Below are 25,161 nucleotides of genomic sequence, written 5' to 3'. Positions count from 1 at the left end.
CAGACATGCCTTTGCACTAGTACCCCAAATGACAACAGTATCATATTTGCTGCTAAGTCTGAAGAAGAGAAAAATAATTGGATGGCAACCCTTGCTTATCTTAATTAAGGATCATATAGCTGAAGGCAATTTTTTTGTAGTTCTATGTATGCAGTATTGTAGAAAAGGTTTTACAGAATTTGTATGTTCTATAAAATGATAGGAAACTGGAATCTTCAGTTGATTAGTTTTCTCTGTTGTATTTAAAATATTTTTTTTCTAATTTATGTATCAACAAATTCCTTTCCTTTTGGTTTCCTTCTTAGATTTGAAATTCCAGATCCAGAACCTACTGAAGCAGACAAATTGGCAATAGAGAAAAGTGAACAGCCATTCAGTGTTGGACTTCGAAATAAATATGTCCAACCAGGACAACTTAGGTTTTAATTGAATATTACATTTTCTATGTGCCATTAATGTTCAGTTTATAGTAAACACAAACGTTCTTAGCTCTTAATTTAAATATAAGTGTGTTAACTTTATGATCATTAAATTTCCAAATTTCTTTATCTATGAAGCTATTTTAAATAAATTCTCTGAAGAAATGTAGCATGCCCTTTGCATTAGCTCTCTCAGGCATGTGATATGTTTACAAATCAAAGTGTGTTATGGTAAGTAAAACTGAAATGGGAAAGGGAGGGGCAGCGTGGGGGGATAAAGGAAAAAGAAAAGCAGCCAGTCAGTCCGGGGTGTATCGAGAAAACTCGGTCCTCTGCTGTTTCCTTCCACCTCTTTCCCATAGAACTAATGAACACATAAGCCGGAATTCTAAATTAAGAAGGGTCCTACACAGAGCCTGGAGACCTGGTCACTTCACTTCCTCCCCGAGTGGGCTGTCCAGGGCGATAGGGTGACAGGCGGTTGGGTTCTGCTCCCACGGACAATGAGGTGCCAAGGGGCTGGTGATGGCCCCTGGGATCCCAACCCATTGGAGGGCGGTGGCCCTGCATCCCTAGGCTCCTCAGGACAACTCTCCACAAGCACCAGCTGCTTTCCGGCACAGGGAGGCGGTGAAAGCCCCCGGCGGCAGCGGCTCCCATGGATCAAGTTCGCGGCCGCCTGTGCCCCTGGCCTTACTGGAGGCCTCCCTGCGCGGGGAGGCTCGGCCTCCCGCGGTGGCGCCACGTGCGGAAAAGTTTGCGGGAGCGCTGCGGGGCCTCGCGCCACCCAATGCCAGCTCCCTCTGCGGCGCCTGGTGATGCCCAGGCCTGAGCGCCCCGCGGCGTCCCCGCCCAGAGCCTCCTCGGACCCCAAGGGTCGCCTGGGGGAAACGCCTTGAGGCTCCTCAGGCGGGTCGAGGAGCAAGTGTCCCAGGAAGACACACAGTGAGCGAGGAGGGTCCGGGGGGCGCCCCCCCCCTCCCCCGCGCGGTCCTCCTCCCCCCCCCCCCCCCCCCGCGCGCGGTCTTCGCCCCGCCCCCCCGCGCGGTCCTCGGCCCCCCCCCCCCCCGCCCCAGCGCGGTCCTCGCCCCCCAACCCCGCGCGGTCCCCCCCCCCTACGCCTGCGCGGTCCCCGCTACCCTCAGTGCGCAGGCCCGGCAGCCCCAGCGCACACGCCCCGGGCTCCGGAGCGCTGCGGGGCGGGGGCCGGGGGCCAGCCGCCCACGTGATCCTGTTACCCGCTGCCTGGCCCGGCCTCTGCTGGCTGCTCCGCTTGGACTTCTTGCAGCCCTGAGGTGAGTTTTCTGCGTGAGCAGCAGCGAGGGTGTTCTCCCTCGCCGGGGCTGGCGAAGTTCCACGCCCCCACTTTGCTGCGACCTTTGAGGGCTCGCCGGCGGGTGCGGACTGCGAGCGTCTGCGCGGGGCGGAGGGACGCCATGCCGCGGGAGGGAGGGCTCCGTGTCAATTTTTTTGTGCAACCAACTGCGCCAGGAGCCTGTGGCGCGGCGGGCGGCGAGCGCAGGGACCCTGGCGTGGCAGAGCCATGGATGGACAGGTTGGACTCTGCAAAAAGCTGCAGTTGCAGCGAGACCTGGAGATGCGCTCCGGGGTCGGTCTGGGGGCCGGCGCGGCTGGCGGCGGGGCCAGCCGGACTCGGGCGCCCTGGCTCCCTTAGTCGTTGGAAAACAATGGGAAGCCCCGGTCCTCCGCTCGCTCCTGCCCAGACCACCGCCGAGTAAGCGGAGCGAGTTCACCTTGGCCAAAGAGGACATCATCGATGGGTTTGCCAGGACCAGCTTTGTCCCTTTTGAAGCGCTGGAGGTAAGTGCCCCCTCCCCCCATCTGCCTTTACGCACAAAAATTGGAAAAAAATGGTTTCTGTGTTCCTTCCAGAAACAGCACTGTTACTTGCACTTGGCTTCTGCTCCTAACTTTGCCACTCTGTATGTATTTAACCCTAAGCAAACTTCATAATCCTTTGTACCTCATTTTAAAGGTGTTGAATGTATAGATTGCTACTATCCCTTCCAGCAGTGGAAGTCTGTGATTTTACAGATGACTGAATGCTCTGAATAAGATTAAGAAAGCTTTTTTTTTACAGTGTCTACACGTCAATCCAAAGTGCTGTAAGTGTCCTCAGCTCTTATGTTGTTTGGTATCATTGGGAACTATAGTATGGAGTTGTTTTTTAAAATAGGCTCAAATTTTCACTTGTCTTAGTGTTTCACTTTGACTTGTAGTGATACCTACTTAGAACTTTAGGGAAGATGGGTTAACTAGTGCAGAGATGACAAGATGTCTGGAAAAATCATTATTTGAAATACTCTCCAGGTAAATAAATACATATTCTCCCAGTATTAGGGATTGAACTTAAGGGTGCTCTTCACTGAGCTATATCCCCAGCCCTTGTAAGAATTGCTTTATTTTGAGGCATGGTCTCCCTACATTGCCCAAGTTGACCTTGAACTTGTGATCCTGCTGCCTCAGCCTCCTCCATAGCTAGGATTGCAGGCATGTGCCACCATGCTTGGCACTCTAGTTATATTATTTATTGTGCTGCCATATGAATTTTCCACCTGTTCTTCTAACTAAACTTAATTGTGTGTGTGTATATATATTTATTTATTAGGGGATTCTATCTTAAAATGAAATAGCGGCATAAAAAAGAAAAACCACAAGTATTACAGAAAGTCTTTAAATAGATATTGGTTTTAGTTTTACCATGTATAACCTGTGTATCTTTGTGCAATTTATTCAAATCTCTGATCACCTGGCTCCTTGGATGTGAATTCGAGTGATAACATTGCTTATATTTCTTTATATCTATAGAGTAAATGCTGGCATTACTCAAATAAGAAGGGCTTAGAATTATAACTATTGATAACTCCTTCAAAAAGATGTTCCAAGAAGTAAAATGAACCTATGAAAAATTCTTTAAACATAAAGTCCTATCCACCTGTTCATCATTATTAATTGTTACTATTGTTAGGCTTTTCATGCAGAATGCATGCTACTTAATTAATATTTGGATTATCAGATATAAGTTTTAATTTGTGGAATATAGTTTTTCTTTAATGTTATGAAGACATATTGCATTAATATTTATTGGTACTATCTTTGCCTTCCTAGAGAAGTCCCTACATTATCATGATTTATTTCATTTATTGAACGTTTATTTTAAATAAACATTTAAGAGTGATATTTACTATGCTCTGCTTTAGTATATCAAATTTTGACACACAGTGCTCTGTTTTCAATGTCATTGAAATTACATTGTGATTTGCTATAAAACCCTTGTTTTTTGTAAAAGAATGCTTTTGAAATTTATTCCTGTCGTAATTTTTTTTTATTTGCAATTGGTTTGTTGACAAAACCAGGTCATTTGTTTTATAGTTTGTCTTACTCAAAATTTTGGTGATGTATCCTGTCACATGTTTCTTTGTCCTTTCTATTTCCTGAAATTTGACTATTAAATCTAGATCCTTAATCAGGTTTTAGTGACACATCTCTGGCAAGAATATAGTAGCCAGGCATGGTGGAACTCGCCTGTAGTTTCAGCTACGCTGGAAGCTGAGGTATGAGGATTGGATGAGCCCAGGAGTCACCCTGTGCAACATAGGGAGACTCTGCTTCCAAAAAATAGAGAAAAAAGAAAGAAAACTTCATAGGTATTATTTTTGTGTTACCATTAACTGACAGTAACATGTTATCGTCTTTTCTAATGTTAGCCATCAACAATTATCGTCTGCATCTTAAACAGTAATTGATAAAGGACAAGAGTGTATGTAAACATTACTTTTAACTGTTTGTTGAGATATTTCTATAAAACAAATTCACTCATATCAGCAATTTGACTCCCTAGATCGAATTCAGTCAGAAAAGGTCATATGAAAATGGGATAATTTCTTTCTCTTTACTGGATGTTTTTTTAAATAATGGACTTGTTCTCTAGCATGAACATGATGAAGAGTTCTTTTCTTAGTATCATTATGAAAGCACAGAATGAAATGTATGTGATTGTTTCTATTATGGAATCATGACACCAAATTTGTTCAGATTTTTGCATTAGAGACCATCCTGAGTCCTTCTAACATAAACTCCAATATATTTTCACAGTTTTCTTAATTGTTTGAAGATTATCTTGTGCATTTTTATTACTATTATTATTATCAATATATATTATACAAAGTAATGGGTTTTACTCTGACATTTCCATATATACATGTATCATATTTTGATCATGTCTACCCTCCATTCTACTTTCTCTTGCTCTTTGCCCCACCCCCCAGTATCCTTCCCCCTTCCCAATAATTTCTTTTCTACTTCAATTCATCTCCTTCCCACTTTTTACCCTTTGAAAAAACACTAAGGAATGTTCTATTTGGATTTTTTTTTTTTTTTGGTGGTGGTGGTGTGGAAGGGGGAACTAGGGATTGAAGCCAGGGGTACTTAGCCATTGACATCCCCTGTCTATTTATTTTTACTTTGAGACAGGGTCTCACTCAGTTGCTAGGGCCTTGCTTAGTTGCTGAGGCTGGCCTTGAACTTTTGATGCTCCTACTTCAGCCTCCCAAAATGCTGGGATTACAGGTATGCACCACTATGCCCAACTCTAGTTGGATTTTATGGTAAATCTATTTTTAGTTTTTTGAAGAATCTATAAATGGTTTTCCATACCAGGTATACTAATTTACATTTTCATCAACAGTTTATACAGATTCATATTTTTTCCACATTTCAACTACCATTTGTTATTTTATTTTTTGCTTTTGCTTTGGTTTGTTTATTTATATGACAAGAGCCATTCTGAATAGGGTGACAGGAATCTCCATGTAGTTTTTTGTGATTTATTAAGGCTAAAGATATTATTTTTACATATATTTGTTGTCTTGTATTTGTATTCTTTTGAGAAATGTCTGTTCAGATCATTGGTCCAGTTACTGATTGGAATATTTGTTCTTTCTGAAGATTAATTCTCTGTCAGATGAATAGCTGGCAAAGATTTTTCCCCATTCTATAGATTTTCTCTTCATTCTCTTGGTGGTTTCCTTTGCTGTGCAGCAGAGTTTTGATTTATTGTAATCCTATTTGTCAATTGTTGCTTTTGTTTCCTGAGATATCAAAGTACTATTCAGGAAATCATTGCATGTTCCAGTATTTTGAAGTGTTTCCTATATGTTTTCTTCCAGTAGTTTCAAAGTCTTAAATTAAGATTTTGATCCATTTTGAGTTGATTTTTCTTCAGGGTGATTGAAATCTAGTTTCAGTCATCTGCATGTGGATATCCAGTTGTCTTAGTACCATTTGTTGAAAAGGCTTTTCTCCAGTATATGACTTTTGGAACTTTATTGAGATCAGCTGTCTGAAGATACATGGGTTTATTTCTGGGTCCTCAATTCATTTATATATATATATATATATATATAGAGAGAGAGAGAGAGAGAGAGAGAGAGAGAGAGAGAGATTGTAATGAAAATTGTATTATCTGTAAATAGGGAGATATATCTTATTTATGTTTATATTCTTTTTTTAATATTTATTTTTTTAGTTGTAGTTTTACATAATACCTTTATTTTAATATGGTAGTGAGGATCAAACCCAGGGCCTCACATTTGTGCTAGGCAAGTACTTTGCTGCTAAGCCATAACTCCAGCCCCTTTATATTCTTTTTTTTTGTATCCATGGATATCTGTTTTTATGTCTATACCAGGTTTTTTTTAATTAAATAGCTCTGTAGTATACTTTATTTATTTGCTTGTTTAGTCATTTGTATATTTAATTTTAGCATTACAATTCTTAATACACCTTTATACCATAATTTATCATATTTTTGATTGTATATAAGGTATGTTGACACCAAATTCACATTTCATATTTTGTATACTGATGAGGGTCTCTATAGTATATTTTAAAATAAAGGATTACAATGCCTACATCCTTAGTCCTTTTGCTCAGAATGATTTTGATTATTTGTGGTCTTTGTTCATTCCAGATGAATTTTAGGATTTGTTTTCTATTTCTGTGAAGAACTGTGAAAGATGTCATTGGTATTTTGATTGTGATTGCATTGAATCCATAGATCACTTTCAGTACTATGGCTGTCTTAACAATATTAATTCTTCCAATCCATGAACATGGAGGATCTTTACATCTTCTACTCTCTAATCTCTTTCTTCACTACTTTCCAATTTTCACTGTAGTAATCTTTCGACTCCTTGTTCAAGAAACACTGATTTCTTTCTCAGTCCATTCATTACTGATATATAGAAAAGCTATTGATTTTTGTATATTGATATTGTATCCCTACTACTTTGCTGAATTTATTTATCAGTTTTGAGTCCTTTGGTGGAATCTTCAGGATTTTCTCAGAATATAATTGTATTATCTGCAAATAGGGATAATTCAACTTCCTCCTCTCATATTTATGTCACTTTAAATATTTTTCTTACCTAATTGCTCTGGCTAAAATTTCAAGCAATGTACTGAATGAAAAGGTTGAGAATAGATACTCTATTTCCTGATTTTAGAGGAAATGCTTTCAGTTTTTCCCCATTCAGAATGATGATGGATATAGTTTTATCATATATAGCTTTTATCATAATAAGGTATCTTCTTTCTATATCTAATTATTCAGAACTTAATCATGAAGGACTGTTGAATTTTACCAAGGACTTTTTCTGCATCTATTGAGATGATCATGTGATGTTTATTCTTGATTCTATTTATGTGCTGTATGCTGTATTACATTTATTGATTCATATATATTGAGCCATCATTGCATCCTAGGAATGAAACCAACTTGATCATGATATATGCTCTTTTTAATGTGCTGTTGAATTCCATTTGAAAGTATTTTATTGAGGACATATATTATCTATGTTCATCAGGGACATTGGTCTATAGTTTTTTGTTGTTGTTGTTGTATCCTCATCAAGTTTTGGTAACTGGGTGATATATTGCAGAATGAGTTTGAAAGGGTTTCTTTCCATTTTAATTCATGGAATAGTTTGAGGAGCATTGGTGGTCGTTCTTTAAAAATCTGGTAAAAATTCATCAATGAATCTATCTGGTTCTTATACTTTTTTGTTGGGAAACTATTTATTACTGCTTCAATCTCATTGCTTATTATTGATCTATTTAGATTTTTTTATGTCCTATTGGTTCGATTATGGTGGGTCATCTGGGCCCAGAAATTTGTTAATTTTTTCTAGAATTTCCAGTGTATTGGTATATAGTTTTACTCAATATTGCTAATGATCCTATGAATTTCAGTGATATGTGTCATATTATCCTTTTTTCATCTCTTTATTTGTTTGTTTTTTTTTTTTTGGTTTTTTAGTAGCTAAGTATTTGTCAATTTTGTTTATCTTTTCAAAGAACCACCTTTTAGTTTAATTGATCCTTTCTATTCTTGTATAAAATAAGTGGTTTTTATTTTGAAATTGCATATAGACACTGTCTTTTTCTTATAAGACTGCAAGTGCTCCTGCAACCCCTCTAATAAATAAGCACCACCCAACTTTTTTGAGGTCCAATGCTATTTCCAAACCACATGTTTCAAACATCCTGCCATCGGATGCACCCAAGAGGAGGTGTGCTCCATTGCCTCCAATGGCAGCATCTCAGAGTGCCCCTCAGGATCTTACAAACATACAGGAGAGGCCAGCTTCTTGTGTGCTGAAATCCACAAGTGTGGAGGAGACTGATAAGGTGGGTAGATTTGTTTTGTTTTACAGGATGAGACAAGGTTACATAACTTAGACCCCCAAGAAAGTTAGTAACAGTTATTAATATGTAATAACATGAATAAGTACTTAACTAAAATTGGTACTGGGAAAAGATTATATGTAGTTTGATGCAATGAAGAATAAGTTGCTATTTTAAGGAGCTTTTTTTTCAAGCAAATAGCTGGTCTATAAACATTAAGTCTTACTTAATGCATATATTACAGATGAAAATGCTAATTTTCAAATGAAAATGTTTTTAAACAACAGTCTTTGTGCTAATTCATGGGCTTCTAATTTGTATGTCTTCTTTACCTAATTTTGAGATTCTGCAGAGGAAATACTGGTGTGTACCTAAAATCAATTCTCTATTTTCTAAAATGAGCCTTTTAATAGAACATATTGTGATTACCTTTATGTGTTCTTATGTTCAAAGCATTGTTCTATGTGTACCTTTTCCTTTAAATTTTATTTTTATTCTTTTTCTTTATTGTCTTATTTTTACTCCCCCAATTATTATTGGTTCCCTTTAATCCTAAATTTGGGAATCTATTAGCAAACAGCTTTTATGACTAAGCAATCTGAACATTCTTGCTTTATTCATGTGGAAGGTAGATGATTTTTCAAGTAAATGTGATTGAACATAAGATGATGTATTATGTTGCTTGTAATCACACAATGATTTTAATGACTTTGAGAGCAATTTTTATTTTGAAGTATTCAATACAACAGGTGGTCTTCTCATATATGGTTGAAGGATTTTATTTCCTCCTCAGAAATTTAGTAAATTCTAGCCTCAAGAAATGAACTCTTCCCATCACCTAATATGCATTTGGGTACTTTCTTAATTTAAAAAAAAAAACCCAGCAACTTGATTATAGTTTTTTTTGTAAACTATCATGTGTGTCTTTAGAACATAGCAATTTGAATAGAAACACATCTTTAAAGAAATGCTTAATGAAGTTGTTACTTAGAAAATCAACTCTCTTATTTCTATTAAGATGTCTAATTTAATGTTTGTGGTGTAAAATCTCATAAATCAAGAATTTTTTTCTGTGATGGAGTCATTTTTCTGACAAACTTTTCCAGAGTTACTGCTTGGTAGTTGAGTGAAGCTTTGCAAAAAAGGTGATCATTGAGTTCAGTCTTGAAATGAGTGTGGGAGTCCATCGGTCAGGTGGAGGACCCTGTCCAGAGATTCAGTTCCTGAATACAATAGCTTGCCTGGGTGTGTGCAAGGATCAGATTGAACCAGCAAGGAAATCTAGAACCAAGTTAGGGTCAGAGACTTCATTTTGTGCTTGTAGCTTCTTTGCATTTCTTCATAGCAAAAGCATTTTCAGGGTTTTTTTATACTTGTATTTACCCTAAAATTACATCCTAAGTGTGTAAGTTATTATACTCTCAAGTAGTTACCAAAGCATCTTTTTCTGTATATAGAAATCATCATAGCCCCTGCTTATAAATCTTTCTTCTGGATTTCCTCATTTAATCCATTCCAGTGAAGTTCCTTTGTACTTGGATCCCCAGGAGGTCTAGGTTGTCTCTTAAAATTCTGGACTGTGCTACCAGTGACTTTACTGAAAGCTATTTCTTTTGATTCTCGCCCTCTGCTCTATGACCACTTGGTGCCCTCTGTTAAGTAATCTTTTTTTAGTATGTTGCCTTTGGCAAACTACACATCTTTATACAATTTTTGATTATTTTTTCTTTTGATCTGGACATCTGGATAGTTCTTTGGTGTATTGTTCAGCAGAACCCAGAATTTTATTTGTTTTTCCCTAGAGAAGCTGAAGAACCATTTTTTATTTATTCATTACAAAAGTGCATGTATGCACACACGTGAATTCTTGGTTTGCCTAGGCATCTTAGTGCCTTTTCCTTACATTCCTGGCCATATTTGATGTGAATAGTCACCCTTTGGTCCTAATTTTTTATCTTCTGCTGCATCTCACTGTGTACCTCCGTACCTTGCACAGATCCAGGAGGAGTCAGTTTTTGTTGTTGTTGTTTTTTTTTAGATGGGGATTGAACCAGTGATGCTTTATCACTGAGCAACATCAAAAGGTCTTTTATTTTTAATTTTGAGACAGAGTCTCGCTAAGTTGTTGAGGCTGGCTTTGGACTTGCAGTCTTCCTGCCTGAGTCCCTGGGATTACAGGTGTATACCATGGTACCCTGCTAGGAACCAACTTCTTATACTTTAACCACATCCTGTTTTTATTTTCCTTGTTGTCACTCTTTTACCCATTGTCTGAATTGGAGATACCTGAATTCATGATTCACTATGTTCACTCTACTCTTTAAGAGGCAGCACATCTGTTCTTTTGTTAAATCCATGGGCTGATAATTTTCACTATGTGATTTTAATAGTGTCCCCCTAGGTCCAGGTCTTAAATAAATGAAGTCATATTTAAAACTAGTGTTTTGTGGATGTACTTATGGGTGTAGAGATGAGAGCATCTTAATTTTAAGTTAGACCCAAATCCACAGGTGAGTATGCCAATGATGAGTCCACAGAGAGGGCACATAAGGTGAAGACAAAGCAAAGGTGATGTCATGCTGCTGCATGCAGCTAAGGAGCACCAGCAGCCAGCAGAAGCCATGGGATCATGGCCTTTCCAACTCCTTGATTTCCTTGATTTCAGATTTCTGGCCTTAGAAACCATGAAAGAAGAACTTTGGGTTGATCTAAGCTACTCAGTCATGGTAATTTGTTATAGCAGTTATAGGAAACCAATATATCAGTAACTCCAATTGTAACTCCAATCCTGGTATTCTTCTGGTTGTACCTTGACCTCACTGTTACTTAGTGACTCATTACACGAATAAATCAACATATTTAAAACCAAAATCATTTTTTCCCTCCTAGACTGAAAAGCTAAAGATCATTTTTTAGTTTTTTCCTTATTCTTTCACATCTACTTAGAAACCAATTCTTCACATAGTCACCCTTCATAATGTCCTCCATTTCCTTTGCTGAAGTCATTCCTAGGAAAATACAGGCAGAGTAAGGTGAGAAATAGTATTGAACTTATCCTCAGGATGCTCTAAATGGAGCAAGCTGCCACATTTCTATTTGTTAATTATCATTTCCCAGTTCAGAAACCTCAGTTTGCTGTGATTGATTTTCTGGGTCTCAAGTTTCTTTACAGACTGATCATAACTTTTAAACTTTTAATCCTCATCATTTTCAGGATGCTTTTAACTCTGACCACAAGATTTGACTTACTGTCTCTCATGTGAAATCCTGCTTCCTTTCCTTTCATAATTGAATGGCCCGATTGCAGGTACAAAAGTGCATGTATGCACACACATGAATTCTTGGTTGCCTAGGCATCTCAGTGTCTTTTCCTTACATTCATTCCTACTATCCCATTCAGTGGATCCTGGTTTTTTTTTTTTAACTTAATGAAGAATTTTTTTTTTCAGATTTTATCATAGAATACTTTTTACTTTCTCTTAACATGTCTCCCTGTGCCTTTTTATTTTTTATATATATGTTTAGGTAGCATGTTCATATATTACATAATGCTAAAGATAAAAAGGGGAATACAGTGAGAATCATCATTTTCTGCTTTGTCCTCAACTAAATTCTTCTGCCCAAGGCAACCAATATTGACAGTTCAAGTCCCTTTCAAGAGCTAATGAATGTATGCAAATTCAAGTCAATACTCATACTACCTATTGTTCTTTTCCCTTGGTCATGTGCTACCTATACCATGTTATTCCTCACTTTTGGTACTTAATGATTCATTTTGGATATCCTTATTAGAACATAGAGGGCTTCCCTTGTTTAAAGATTGAATAATATTACATTGATGGATATAACAGGATTTACTTACCCTGTCATCTAAAGATAAATATTAGGGTTAAATTGTTATTGTTTAAAGCGTAAAGCTCTGTTAAATTTTCCTTTTGTCCTCTTCCAGCTATAGGGCAGGAATTGTATTCTCCAGCAAAATCCTATAACACTGTAGGTATTCAAGAGAATTGGTGGTATAGTACAGAGAATTGACAAACATTAATAAGTAGAGCTTCCACATATCCAAGTATATTATATACAATGAGAATTTGTCATATCACAAAATTTTAGTATTTATTTCAGTTTTGTATTTGTTGAATTTTCTGAAACACTTGGGTAACATAGGTTGCTTATATTTAGTTTTATGGTAACTGGACCACGTGGCTTTTAGAAATGTTTTCTTAGGCTTTTATAGAAAATCCAGAATTTTGACAACCTTATATTTTAAAATCAAGGATGAACACCTAAAACATTATATTATATATTACACTGTGCATATAAATATAATTAACCATTGGATTGACATTACTTATATACAAACATTCAGAAAATTCAGCAAAGCATATCAATTACTTAGTTTACTGATTACTTGCTGAGGCTGGTCTTGAACTTGCAATTCTCCTGCCTCAGCCCCCTGAGTTACTAGGATTACAGATGCCACCACTCCTGGCTGAACTTTGAATTTTAACAAGTCACTATTTTATGTGATTGAAAGTACAGGCATGTTGGGGAAAATGTAACTGGAAGAAAAAATATTTGTACAAATCTGTTCTTAAGTATGCAGAGAATTTTAGATACACTTATGTCCTATGATTTTCATTGTCTGTGATGCAAAATAAGCTACAAGGGTGCACTGTTTAACAGAAGTACAGTGTTGCAATCTTTTCCATTTTTTTTCTTCCAAACTATACTAAAGCAGAAAGCAAATATTGGAAATATTTATGTGATATTAGAAATACAAATGCTTACTTTGTATGAGTAAAGTGACAGAAAATAAGTAAGAGAGATAAATACCAGTAATGTCTGACAGTGATTTATAATTAGCAGTTTTATCCATTTTGAGCTTTGAGTTCATTTTAGTGTTCTTTTAAAGTCACTAATACTATGTTTCCCACAATCAAGGCTTACCAATAAGTTAGTTCAACTGTATCTTGAAAAAAATTGTCAAACATATCTCTTATATATTTTTTTGGCTGCCTGTATTTAATAATTTGCCTAATTCCTCTAAGACATTTCTCAATATCGACAAATTAAGATATTTGGATTGTGTTTTTAGAAATTATACTGAAATTATTCACATTACAGGCTGTTGATTTTCTGAGCTGATTTTGGAAACTGATTGTGCAGTTTCCAAAAAGAATTCATAAAAGTTTAAAATTAGTAAAATAGTCTAAATTTTTTTTGGAATAGGTCTGTACCTAAAAATTTCCCCATTTAAGACTGTATTTTATAGAATATATATTTCACTGTCAATTTCATGTCCTTAAATTTTTCTGTACTTTTTTCCCATTATTTCAGGCTTCATGTCATTTTCCCTATAAAGGTGGAGATATTCCTATCTACAAAAATGTTCATTTGAAAAGAAAAACTTTCCAATTAGAATTTTTCTGGCAGTTTTTAATGGAACTTTTGGGGCATTTTGTGCTTCTAATGATTCAAAATGTCAATTCTGTGACAAAATATAAAATATTTGACTCATTCTCTTATTTATGCAAACCATATCCCATGCATTAGTATAGAAAATATATACAGTTGTATATAGTAAGACCAACATGTGTGAAACAGGAAGTCAGAAATGCAGTGACTTGACTTAAATTGAAAGTGACTTATAATTCTGGAACTAAAACTAAGTTCAGAAATCTAGTTTCTGCACTGTATGTGCAGAAACTAGATTTATTACATTAGAAGAAGAGGTAAAAAAGTTGAATTTGTGGATAATCTTGACTCAGAATTCATAGAACCTTTGGGAGAATTTTTCATTTGACATATTTGGTGTGTCTTTGCGGCTTAGAGCTATGTGTACACAACACCCACCAGCTTTTCCACTGACCACTAACATGATATGCCATTTTCTTGGGATATTGAGTTGTGACTGAAAACACAGTCGGAATAATCTCTAGTGGATATTTCATTTTGTCTCCTTTGGCATTCTGCTACAAACACTCAAAGATTGAGCAATTGAGACTTTTGACATCTAGTATTATGCAAGTGAAATTTAATACCTAGAGTATTCATTTTTAATAAGTAACTTAATTTTTTCAAAATATGTGCTGTCTACATCTTTTACTCACTTTTATATCAATGGCTTACAAGCAGATGATGTATCTGCTTGTATGAGTAGGTATATATTTGTTTTCATTTTACTTAATTGATTTTAATCCTACTTTTCAACAGAGTAATTAAGGTTGTACTCTTCTGTATATAAAGTTTGTATTTGTAGTCTTTAAGAAATATACTGTTTTTTAATCCAGATCATCGGGTAACATTTTATTTTCCCCTCCACTCTCCTCTTATCATATGGAAAGTGGACCACACACATCATTCTACAATTGCCTAGGAACAGTGGTTACCATGGCATTTGCAGTTTGATACATCAAATACAGCTGTCTGTACTTCCAAAAATATGACTGGTTTCAGTAGAGAAATGCACTGGCACAATATATTTAATCTTTCCCAGATATAAAGAATATTTTGTTATTGTGGTTTTCATAAGGTTCATTTCAAGGGTCAGAATAACAAAAGCAATGGTGAATGCTTATATTATTGACTATTAATATTACATATCAAGTTTAAAGAATATTACCCAGTTAATGTCCACAATAACCCTCTGTATCACTACTTTTTAGTTTTCTGCCCAGTTTACTTCTGACCGAAATGTAAAAAAAAAAAACTATGCTTATTATAAATTTAAATTTTAAATAAAAATATTATTCAAAGAACAATGGGTTGTGGGATTAATGTGGATTTCTCTTCCTTATCTATTAATATGCAAAAAAGTTGTTTCTCTCTAAAATTGCACAAGATATTCATAAAACCATATTGAAAACCATCAGTGTTAGGAGGCTTTCTTGACCAATCCTTGTGGTTCAAAGTTTGCTTAGCCTGTCTGCCATGGGAGAGATTCACCTTTCAGTGGTAATTGGTTTGTGATAACAGAGGCCAGGGCAGAGAGAAGTGGGCATCTTTCCTCGAATGATGGTGATAAGCTTATAGAGGTGGGGCACTGTCTGGAATGAAGCCAGCTATACATCTTTGGTGCATTTTTTGGAATCAACTGAATTGGCCCCAGTTTGTTTACCTGTTGGTGTTGCATATTCCCCTACCCTGTCCCTAGAAAGACTTCTGCTAAAATGATAACAGAAGACTAGAGTTAACACCATTCCCTATCTTTAAGCTTGATCATGGGTTCTGCGCTCTTCTGGTTCATCCTGTCTTTTCCCCACAAGATATACTATTGAGAGAGGCCCTCATCTTTGGTCTTTAACAAAATGTAATAAGCAAAGGTTTCTCAATAACAAGAATTGGTTGTATGCTATCACACAAAATTGTAGGGCTTATGAAATGAAAGTGCATGTTGTTCAAGAGAAGTGTAAAAACATTTTCAGGTCATAACACAAGTTGAAAAATTTGTAATTTATTTCTTCTTTGCATAGAGAAGGGCTGGAAAAAAGAAGTATATTGTGGCAGAACAGGAATTGTCGTGGTTTGGAGTATGGTTACAGTCTATTCTTGGGCCTATGATTTTTTTTTTTGTCCTTGTCATTTTCTTTTCCATCATCATCTTCATTGAATTTCTCTGTGGCTTGGTTTTCTTCTCTGTAGAATAAGGTTTTGTAACTGTGTTCATCAAAGTGTCTTCCAGCTCTAGTATTGTAAAATTATTTTGATCCTTTTATTGTATTTTAAAATTGGATGAAAGGGCTTTGTTGTGGGAAGCTTTGATCAGTGGTAATGAGATGGTGATGCCTACTTCAACTCTGTGAGGATTTATGAAACCTAAACTACAGAAACAACTTAAGACATTGAATAATGGACATCTTTCTCCCTGGACTCCTGAAGGACCACGTGGGTATCACTAAAAAGTGCTCAAAGACTTAGTTTCATGAAGATGTGTTCAAGTTAATGAAGTTGCTTAGATATTCAAGTTAATGAACTTTAATATTTCATACTATCTCATAGTATTTACAAGGAATATATAGCTGGCAAAGAATAATGTTGATCTGTACCTTAAAAAAAAAAATATATATATATATATATATATATATATATATATATATATATATAATTTATAATAATTTTACAGGATTTCTTAGGTTCTCTCTATTTACCCCGATCCTCCCCACATGTGAAAATAATGTTGTAAACAGATAATAAAAAAAACTCCTAATAGATACATTAAATAACATTATTAAAATTAGGCTACTGTTTATATGCCTTAATTGATTTTTTTCTTTTTGTGTTCTTTTCTAGAATGCATTGATTCCAGTGACCCACATCTTATGATTCACCTAATGATTAATAAGTGACCTAGTAACTAGTGCAAAGCTAGTCCTCAGCTAGTCATCAGTCTTTTGAACATTATTTAATTCTGTTTTCAACTTTTATTTAGTTTCATTTGAACCAGTGAATTTTGATTTGGATGAGAATTGTGGGACATTAACGATCTGGCCTGGTTTTCAACCTGACGTTGCCCTTTTTGCTAGAGGATTCTGTTTTTTCCTTGTAGTGTTTCCCTTTTCACAGAGCACACGGTTTGGTGATGTGTGTTTCTATTACAGGTGCAGTGGTCACTAATGGCAGACAGACTTATCAGTAGCTTTAACTAAATTAAATAATTGAATATCTCTAATGATTAACCATAACAGTTTCTCCTGGTAAATAGAAACCTATTTTCTCATATTGTAAACCCTTTAGACTTAAAATAATTAAATTTTAACCACTGTTAAATATATATGTATGTATGTGTGTATGTGTGTATATATATATATATATATATATATATATATATATATATATATACACATATATAATTTGACCAAAGGAAATGTATCCTGGTTATAAAAGGTAAACATTTATAAATTATTCTTTAATTAATTCTTCATGTAAACTTCACCTGTTAGATTGTTCAGATTTATATACTCTAATGCATATTCACGTACTCATCACCAGCATTTAACAAACTAGTGTTAATTATTTAACTTTTATTAAAGTCCTTCATGGTATGATGAAATAACTTGAGGTGATTAAAGGTGGAGAATTTTAGAACAGCGAATTCGGCTTATGCAGCAGACTAAGCACAGGTTCCTGAATATTGAACACTGTTGGGTTTTAAAGTTGATCATAACTGAGATTGATTCCAATAGGACCCCCAATTTCACTTTCACCAAGGAGAAAGGCAGTCATAAATATTTCCTTTTTTAAATATCCATACTTTTCACTTTAACCTTAATAACTATCATGTTTTTATTTTGTTTACGGAATACATTCACATGTCATGTAATAACAGCTGATAAATATGGAACATGTACTGTGTACTAGGCACCATTTTATATATGCTGAGATCATTTAAGGATCACAGCACATTTTAACATAGATATGGTTACTTTTTATAGATGAGGAGACTGAAGGTCACAGAGACAGTAAATGACACATTTCTTGGTTCTCCCCCTAGTGTTGACCCCATAGTCCATTTTGGGGATCACCATTATGGTGAGCTATCTTCCAACATAAAAAAAAAACTTCTATGAACCTCCCTCTGGTTCACACTAGGTGATTGAATTCTGATCAGTGCAAAAGTACAGTTACTTGGAGACTATTGGGAGCACATCCTGAAGGACACAGGAGAATATATTCTAAATGGAAACTTGTGTATTACTTAAAGAACTGTCGTAATTTAGGAAGTCTACTTTCTTGGCTACAATCTAACCAAGAAGTACTAAAGGGTTTTAATGTAAATACTCCATTTTTCCTGCAGACTTTCACCCAAGAAGAGGATATGTTCAGTAGATACAGACCATCTTTTCCTCAAGACCAAGTACTCCTCCAGGTTTTCTTAGTAGTGATATTTTAGTCAACCTCAAAAAACTTCAAATTTGACTTTTAGTAACTTTGTTTGGCTGTTACCTTGGCTGACTGAAGCTCTTTTCTGAGAGTCTCTTTTTATAAAAACAACTAACCTCTTCTGTATCCCATAGGACGACTGAAAATATAAAGCTATTTTTAAATGCTATTACTGTGTTACATCTCAAAATTTACATTTCTATTATTAATCTTGTGTTGATTATCTAATCTCACAATTCTTATTAATTCAGAACTCCTGCTTTTGGATCATCTTATACTAATTGTTACATTTATATTTTGTCTCTTTATTTAGCAAATTTTCACTATTAATTATAAGATGGAATCTAGTTATGACAGGCACAAGTTCTACCTCATATCAATTAGTAAGAATCATGTCTCTCCTAATGTCCTTGTTCTGAGGGTCTGTGGTTCAAACTGCAACTCTAGAAATGTACGCCCATTTATACCAGTGTTTTGTAGAATGACTATACCATATATGCTTCCCAAGGTATCCATAGCTTTGCATTCCCTCAATTGTCTTCATAAATGCTATTTATTTATTCTGACAAGTTTTAAATTCCTTGTTCATAGAAATATACATATTCTGTACAAAAATGCTAGCTTATTTTAGGATCTCTAGACTGATAAATATATGAATATGTGGGTATTCTGTATTTGAGTTATGGATATGTTTACATGAATTTGTGAGTATAAAAATTCCTCTATTTTTAAAATTTCTATGCTGTCTGCTTTACTGTATTATGAGAGTCTTTAGCTCTTAAACACTATTGTCTGTGAAGTTCATATCATGACTGCTTTTAGCATGTAATAGGTGAGATTCATAAGTGACAGTGATTGAGAATATGGCCTAAGGTGGAAGTATTTTTATTATATACCTCATGAAAGCAATCAGTCAAAACATGAGAAAGATGAAACTAAGGAGGAAGATCAAAGATGTCATTCCTTGGTGTGCTTTTACTGCATTGTTACTAATAAACCAGGTCTGCAGTGATAGTGATGCTTGAATAAGGCTAAACTGAAGTCAGTTTCTCAAGAAATAACATCTTTAGATTTTTAGAGAAATATTTTAAAATGTTCTTTTAGCATTTAACCACTCCTTGAGTTTCTCTGAATTTGCTAATACTATGAGAGATCAAGTGAAAGTTTCAGACCACAGAGGCATTATAATCTACTCAAATCAGTATTTACTGCTAATTCCTCACTATGTTCTATATCATCTCTTTATTACTGAGGATCCTTCTCTTGAATTATTTTAGAGGTCTGTTGGGGATCCATCCCATGACCTCCCAGTGGGGGATGATCACGATAGTTAATTAGAATTGACTTTAGTGGTTCAGAATCAAAATATGAGTTTGAGTGGCAGGTTTTCTTTTCTTGCTAGATTATTAGAGGTTTGAGTTCTGAAAGAAGGAACAGTGTAATATGATGGCAAGGGCTAGCTATAACTATATATCAACTGATATGGTAGAAGTTTAATATTTGGGGGGATGATGAGATCACCAGCCACCTTATCTCTCCTTCCTTAAGAGGAATTATGAATGAGGGGTTTGTATAGTATAGAATCTGCCATGTAGGCTTGTGTTTCTGTCTCTGTAGTGATCCATCGTTGTCTTTAGTATCTCACACAGTTGGCAATGATGATAGTTTTTAAATCATTTTTTTTTCTTTTGGGGCAGGTTTTTTTCCTCTGGCAGAAGTATTAGAAAGTTATGAAATAGTAAATTCGTCACTTTTTTCTGGATGTGTAGCAAAGCACAAAGACAGGGAACTTCTTATGTATTGGACTATTTTGCTTGGATGTACTTACATGGTCCTGTAAGAGTGGAATGACCCAAATTTACACAAACATCTAGTCCACGTTTATCAAGACTTCTTACCCATTAAGAAGAAAATACAGAATTCATTTTCCACTCACTTAAATATTTATTGAGAAACTTCTGTATGCCAAACAATTGTTCCAGAATTACAGCAATGAGCAAAATAGAAAAACAAGTTCCTGCCCTTATAGCCAATTTCAGTGGAAGCAGATAATAAACCAGTAAATAAGCCAAAAGCTGTTAAAGGCTTATAGTAAAAAAGTAAAGCTTGGAAATGGGATAGAAAATTTTGGAGTCAGGGAGGAAGGCATTGAAAGGTGACATGTGAGAAATAACCAGAAGGAAATGAGGGAGAGAAACATTAAGCTATCAGAAGGAAGAATGTTCTAGGTATAGGAACAGCCAGGGTAGCCATCCCAGGAACTCTCCAGGCACCATGAGAGGCAGCAAAAAAGCCATTGTGACTGGAGTGAGCTATTCTGTCCTTGCAGATGGTCAGAGACATATAGGAACCAGGACATCAATTAAAAGGACTTAGATTTTCTGTGCCAATTGGGAAAATACTAGAAGGTTTTGAACAAAACATCCTAAAGTAACTTACACACTTTAACAGGATCTTTTCTTCCTGCTATGTTGAGGAAAGACAGTAGGCACTCAGTGTACAAGCAGAGCCCTGTTAGAGTGTTGTCAATGATTCAGACTCTATGGTAGAAGTCAAGCTGATGCTCAGTGTCTTTTAAGGGAGGAGCCAACAGGGTAGATTTGTTATGGATGATGAGAGAGGAAATGACAGCAAATAGAAAAATGACTTGCTCTTTGCTGAGATAAAGACCATGAGAAGTACAGGGTTTGGGTAGAAGGAAGAAAAGGAATGACTGCTAAGATTTCAGGTTTAGACGTGCTAAGTTGAAGTGGCCTTGCCGTGGAGACCAAAACAGGTCATCAGATGGAGTAGACATGAGTTTACAATCATCAGCATGTATATAAAACTTACAGGTAACAAATCATCAAGAAAGTGTGAGTATAGATATTAACAAGAATATGGCCAGAGTTCTGGTGACACCAATGTTGGTCAGAAGATGAAAACTAATGCACCAAAAAAGCAGAGCAACCAGAGTATGGATCTGTTGAGAGTGAGAAATGTGGTGTTCTGGGTAAGAAAAAGCACTGCAGAAGGGAGGTCATGTGTGTTTATTGCTGCTAACAGGTCCAAAAAAAAAAAGAGTTCTGAGAGAAATGACCACTGATTTATTTGTGGTCAAGGTCATTGGTGATTTTGATAGGAAAAGTGTTAATGGGTCAAGGGTTGGTAAAAATTTAATTGGGAAACTCAAGTGGGAAAAGAGAAATTGTAGAAATAAAGTATGAACAATTCTAAGTTTTGTTATAAGTCAAAGAGCAAAGATGGTGTGGCAGTTGGCCAGGAGGCATCAATCTGCCTGAGGATGCAGGATAGTCCTAGGTTCTGCAGACATTCACCTGCCAGGAATGTGAGCAGTAGCCACTTGTAGTCTGTGACCTCAAGGACCTTATCTTGGGCAAATATAAATTCTTGAAACATTTTCCACTGATACACTGGTGCTAAAAAGAGATAGATTAACTAAGACAGCTATTAGTGTACCAGTACTCTTCTCCTTTTAAAACCTTACTTTACATTCAATAATTTCTCTGATTCTTCTGTAAAAGTTAGTTTTTAACTGTATTTCTCAAAAGCCTTTTACATTTCAATTTGTTATTTTCATATTTGTCCCCTGTCCTAGTCTAAGTTAATTGGGGAGGGATATATTTTATTTTTCCTTATATTTTACCTTACTTCTGCACAGATTTTCTTTGTTCCATAACTATTTTTTTTAATAAATTACTATTGTGCTTCATTTTGGTAGATGATGGATTTGTTTTAAAGATCAGTGTCTTCATAAGGTTTGCAATTAATTTCTATTCATAGGATTGTGTTTGGTTTTTTTGTTTTTTACAGAGTCCCTGTGAAGCAAGCATAGTGAGAACAGGCTCACTGCGGCTCAGTAGCTCCTCCATTGGGGAACTTCATCTTTGAGGAGAACAAAGTGAAAAGCACCTTCCCCACCCTCCAAAGCAGCTCAGCATTCAAGTGATGGAAATGGCCGAGTGACTGGTAATGTTACTTTTCCCATTAACACTTTCATTTGTATTATGTTCTGCTTAATACAAACAGAAATGATATGTTTGTCTTTTTATTAAATAATGATATTTAGGATTTATAAATAGTCCCTGATTATTCTCACTTGACTACTTTCTATGAATCTGCAACACAAAATAAAATGACAAAATTATATGGCTTCATTATCCGAAAATGAGCAGATTGTAATTTGTAAACTTAATTAGAAAACATTGCCACTCCAGGATTGACTTATATAGTGAGAGAAATGAATCTAAGTGGAATTTTGTCATTTCACAGTTGGGTAGTAAAATGACTTTTAGCAAGGTCAAGGCTCAATTCTTTCTGGATTATATATAAAAAAGCTACAGTGAAGCTGTAAAGGTGCTTTATGTATGAGGCTTGTTTATAAATTGTGTTGTTCCTTTCAGCCCTGCAGTTAGTAGATGGGATTCCTCCAGACAGTGCTTTGGAAACAAGCTCTCCTGAGGGGCCATCCAGCCCAGGTATGACACCTTGACTCCACTCTGTGTCAGTACTGAAAAAGAATTTCCATGACAGTTGAGGAATAGATTTAATTAGAATGCTCTATGAAAGAGATCAGATTCTTTGACCTCATTTCCCAAATTTATTTCATGAAATGAATTCTCCTTCCCTTACTCCCCCCAGGAGTAGGGATTAGAGTCTAAAACTGGCACAAAATCAACATTTCAGTTCTGGAATTATACCTGGAGGACTTTCCCTGTTTGGTCTCTTGTTTTTCCTTATTCAATGTCAGGTTGACATTTGTTAACCTCCTTCCCAAGAGTACTGACACATCATAGTTAGAAACGTTTAGTATGTTTTGGGAAAAAAATTTACATTAAAATATAAGCATAGTTTTTTAAGCAATGCTTCTAGGTATGGATTCAATGACCAGGTATCCTACTGTCATGGTAAAAATTTGTTACCTTGAAAATACTTTCTATTATATAACTTGCATTATCAGTTCTCTTCAAATAAGTAACTGAACTAAATTTTATTAAAAGCATGTGCACTATGATAAAATTTTATGTGCATTTTGACTTATATGTTCAATTATCAATATTAAATTTGCATATATACTGGTATATATTGTTTATAGGATATATTCTTCATCCCCATGTTTACCAAATTTGTAATCACATGACTCACATTTTACTTATGCCTGTATCAACATGTGGTTTTATATATGCTTTCATACATAATTTCACAGTATATTCTTATGAATATTGATATTTCCCAATTCACATATTCATTCTTACACTAAAACCCTAACACAATCCAAAATTTTATATTGACCTTTATGTTACTTCTATAAGAAAGGCAAATTTTACTTCAATCCTTGTACACCAATAAGAATTTTAAAGTGTATTTTGACTTTTATTTTCAATGATCAATATTAAATTCACATACATATCACTGTATATAATTTATAGGGTATATCCTTGAAACTCCCTATTTACAAAATGTCTCATCATATGATTCATATAACAGTCTCCCTAATGTCATACCATGCATGTTTTTATGTATTTTTAACATATTTTCACACATTCATCTTATGAATACAGATATTTCCCAGTATACATGTCCATTCTTTAACCCTAATCCTAACTCAAACCAAATTTTTTATTATCTTTACATTACCTTTCTATCTAAATCCAGTTTGACTTGAATCCATGTAGTCCAATAAATTTTAAATTGTATTTTGACTTCTATTTTAATTGTTTAATGATAAATCTGCATCTATACTAATATATGTAATTTATAGGTTATATCCTCACCTCCACTTATATACAACATGTATAATCACATTACTCATATTGTATTCTTCTCTGTGTTATAACATGTATGTTTATATATGTTTCAGTACATTTTTAATGTAAATACTTAGGACTGTTCATATTTTCACATACACATGTTAATCTTTAACCCTACCACTAACTCAAACCAAAATTTCATATTAACCCTAACCTTATCTCTACATATTAACCAATTTTACATAAATCCATGTGATCAGGTGTATATGTACCTGTGAGTGCTAGCTGTGCTTACTGGTTCAGATATGTACGTGTGTGTATGTATATATACATATATATATCTGACAGGAGACCTCAGCAGTCTTGTGCAGCCAAGCAATTGCATCATCACTACCAGGTCCCTGGATTGGCACCGGCAGGTTTCCATGTTTGGCCAGAGTTATTTAGTGCTGAGCACCGCATTGGCCAGAACTCCAGTCCTCCCAGAAGTTGAAGCCAGGAGGGCTGTGAGAACTACCTTGGCTCCAAACAGCAAAAGTTGTGCATGGACCCCAACCTCAAGCGCTACTGCAGGGGAGCGGGGGTACGACACAACATTCCTGCACTGCCTCCTATACTGTGGCCCAGACAAGGAACCGGCACCCTACGCCACCTCCTGGGCAAGTTCTGCAGCGCCCCCTCCTGCAACACAAGCCATCCTCCCCATCTTCCCGGGAACTCTACTTCCCGCTCGCCCTCCCTGCACATCATGTGGCCCCACCCCTATATTGTTGGGCACAGCCCTGCCCTCAACTCATAAGTGAATGCATGATGCGCACACGAGCGAATGCAAGACGCGGTCATGCTCCACGCGCACATGCATGCACACACACACACGCACGCACGCATGCACAGATGCACTGCTAACTACTTCTGTGCAGTGGGTTTCCTGCGGCCTAGAAGTTTCAGGCAGATGGTGGAGAAGCGCGTGTCTTCAAGTAGCTGAGGACCTACCTTTGCAAGGCTGCCTGGCCTGCTCTGCTCCTGGCCAAGAAGCTTTGTCGCCCTCTGGGATGAAGTCCCTTCTAGCTTTCAACTTTGCGGTTCCTGGTGAGGATGTGAGGCTTCCCACAAAGGCAGCCTGGCACTCACCACTGTGCTCCTGTTGGACATTGTGCATCCCAGTGGAGAGCCTCAGGTAGAGAGGGCACCAGTGTGTCCAGCAGTTTGTGGGGTGCAGCACTGGCTGGAGCGGCGTCATGGGACCAGAGCTGGGTAAGTAATGCATGAGGAGGAGGCAGAGTGTGTCTCTCTCCCTGTAAGGTGGTTCATGGATGCGCGGACCCTGCTGAGTCCTATTTGGGATAGGAACCTTGCTGGATAGTTCTTAGGGAACCAGAAGCAGGGTGGGGTACGAGGTGGGA

At 36.3% G+C, this 25,161-nt stretch overlaps 1 protein-coding gene across 5 annotated transcripts in view; it reads left to right on the top strand.

Annotated features, from left to right (window-relative positions):
- The first annotated feature begins 1,690 nt into the window (after nucleotides 1-1,690).
- LOC144374703 (palmitoyltransferase ZDHHC19-like) overlaps nucleotides 1,691-25,161 on the top strand; it is a 54,049-nt gene continuing 30,578 nt past the window's right edge. The window contains exons 1-4 of one of the 5 annotated variants that reach the window (XM_078037454.1): nucleotides 1,691-1,714; nucleotides 21,822-21,977; nucleotides 22,412-22,486; nucleotides 24,679-25,012. In XM_078037454.1, the coding sequence (XP_077893580.1) occupies nucleotides 24,997-25,012 (16 nt within the window). In that variant the 5' untranslated portion in view covers nucleotides 1,691-1,714; nucleotides 21,822-21,977; nucleotides 22,412-22,486; nucleotides 24,679-24,996. Of the gene's footprint in view, nucleotides 1,715-1,760; nucleotides 2,241-17,838; nucleotides 17,995-21,821; nucleotides 21,978-22,411; nucleotides 22,487-24,678; nucleotides 25,013-25,161 lie in introns of those variants that run through there. The other 4 variants (XM_078037457.1, XM_078037452.1, XM_078037456.1 and 1 more) reach the window with 4 other exon arrangements.

The sequence above is a fragment of the Ictidomys tridecemlineatus genome, unplaced genomic scaffold (genome assembly GCF_052094955.1).
Source record: "Ictidomys tridecemlineatus isolate mIctTri1 unplaced genomic scaffold, mIctTri1.hap1 Scaffold_83, whole genome shotgun sequence".
NCBI lineage: Eukaryota > Metazoa > Chordata > Mammalia > Rodentia > Sciuridae > Ictidomys > Ictidomys tridecemlineatus.
The sequence above is the reverse complement of the archived record's forward strand: the minus strand, read 5'-3'. Positions and strand labels throughout refer to the sequence as shown.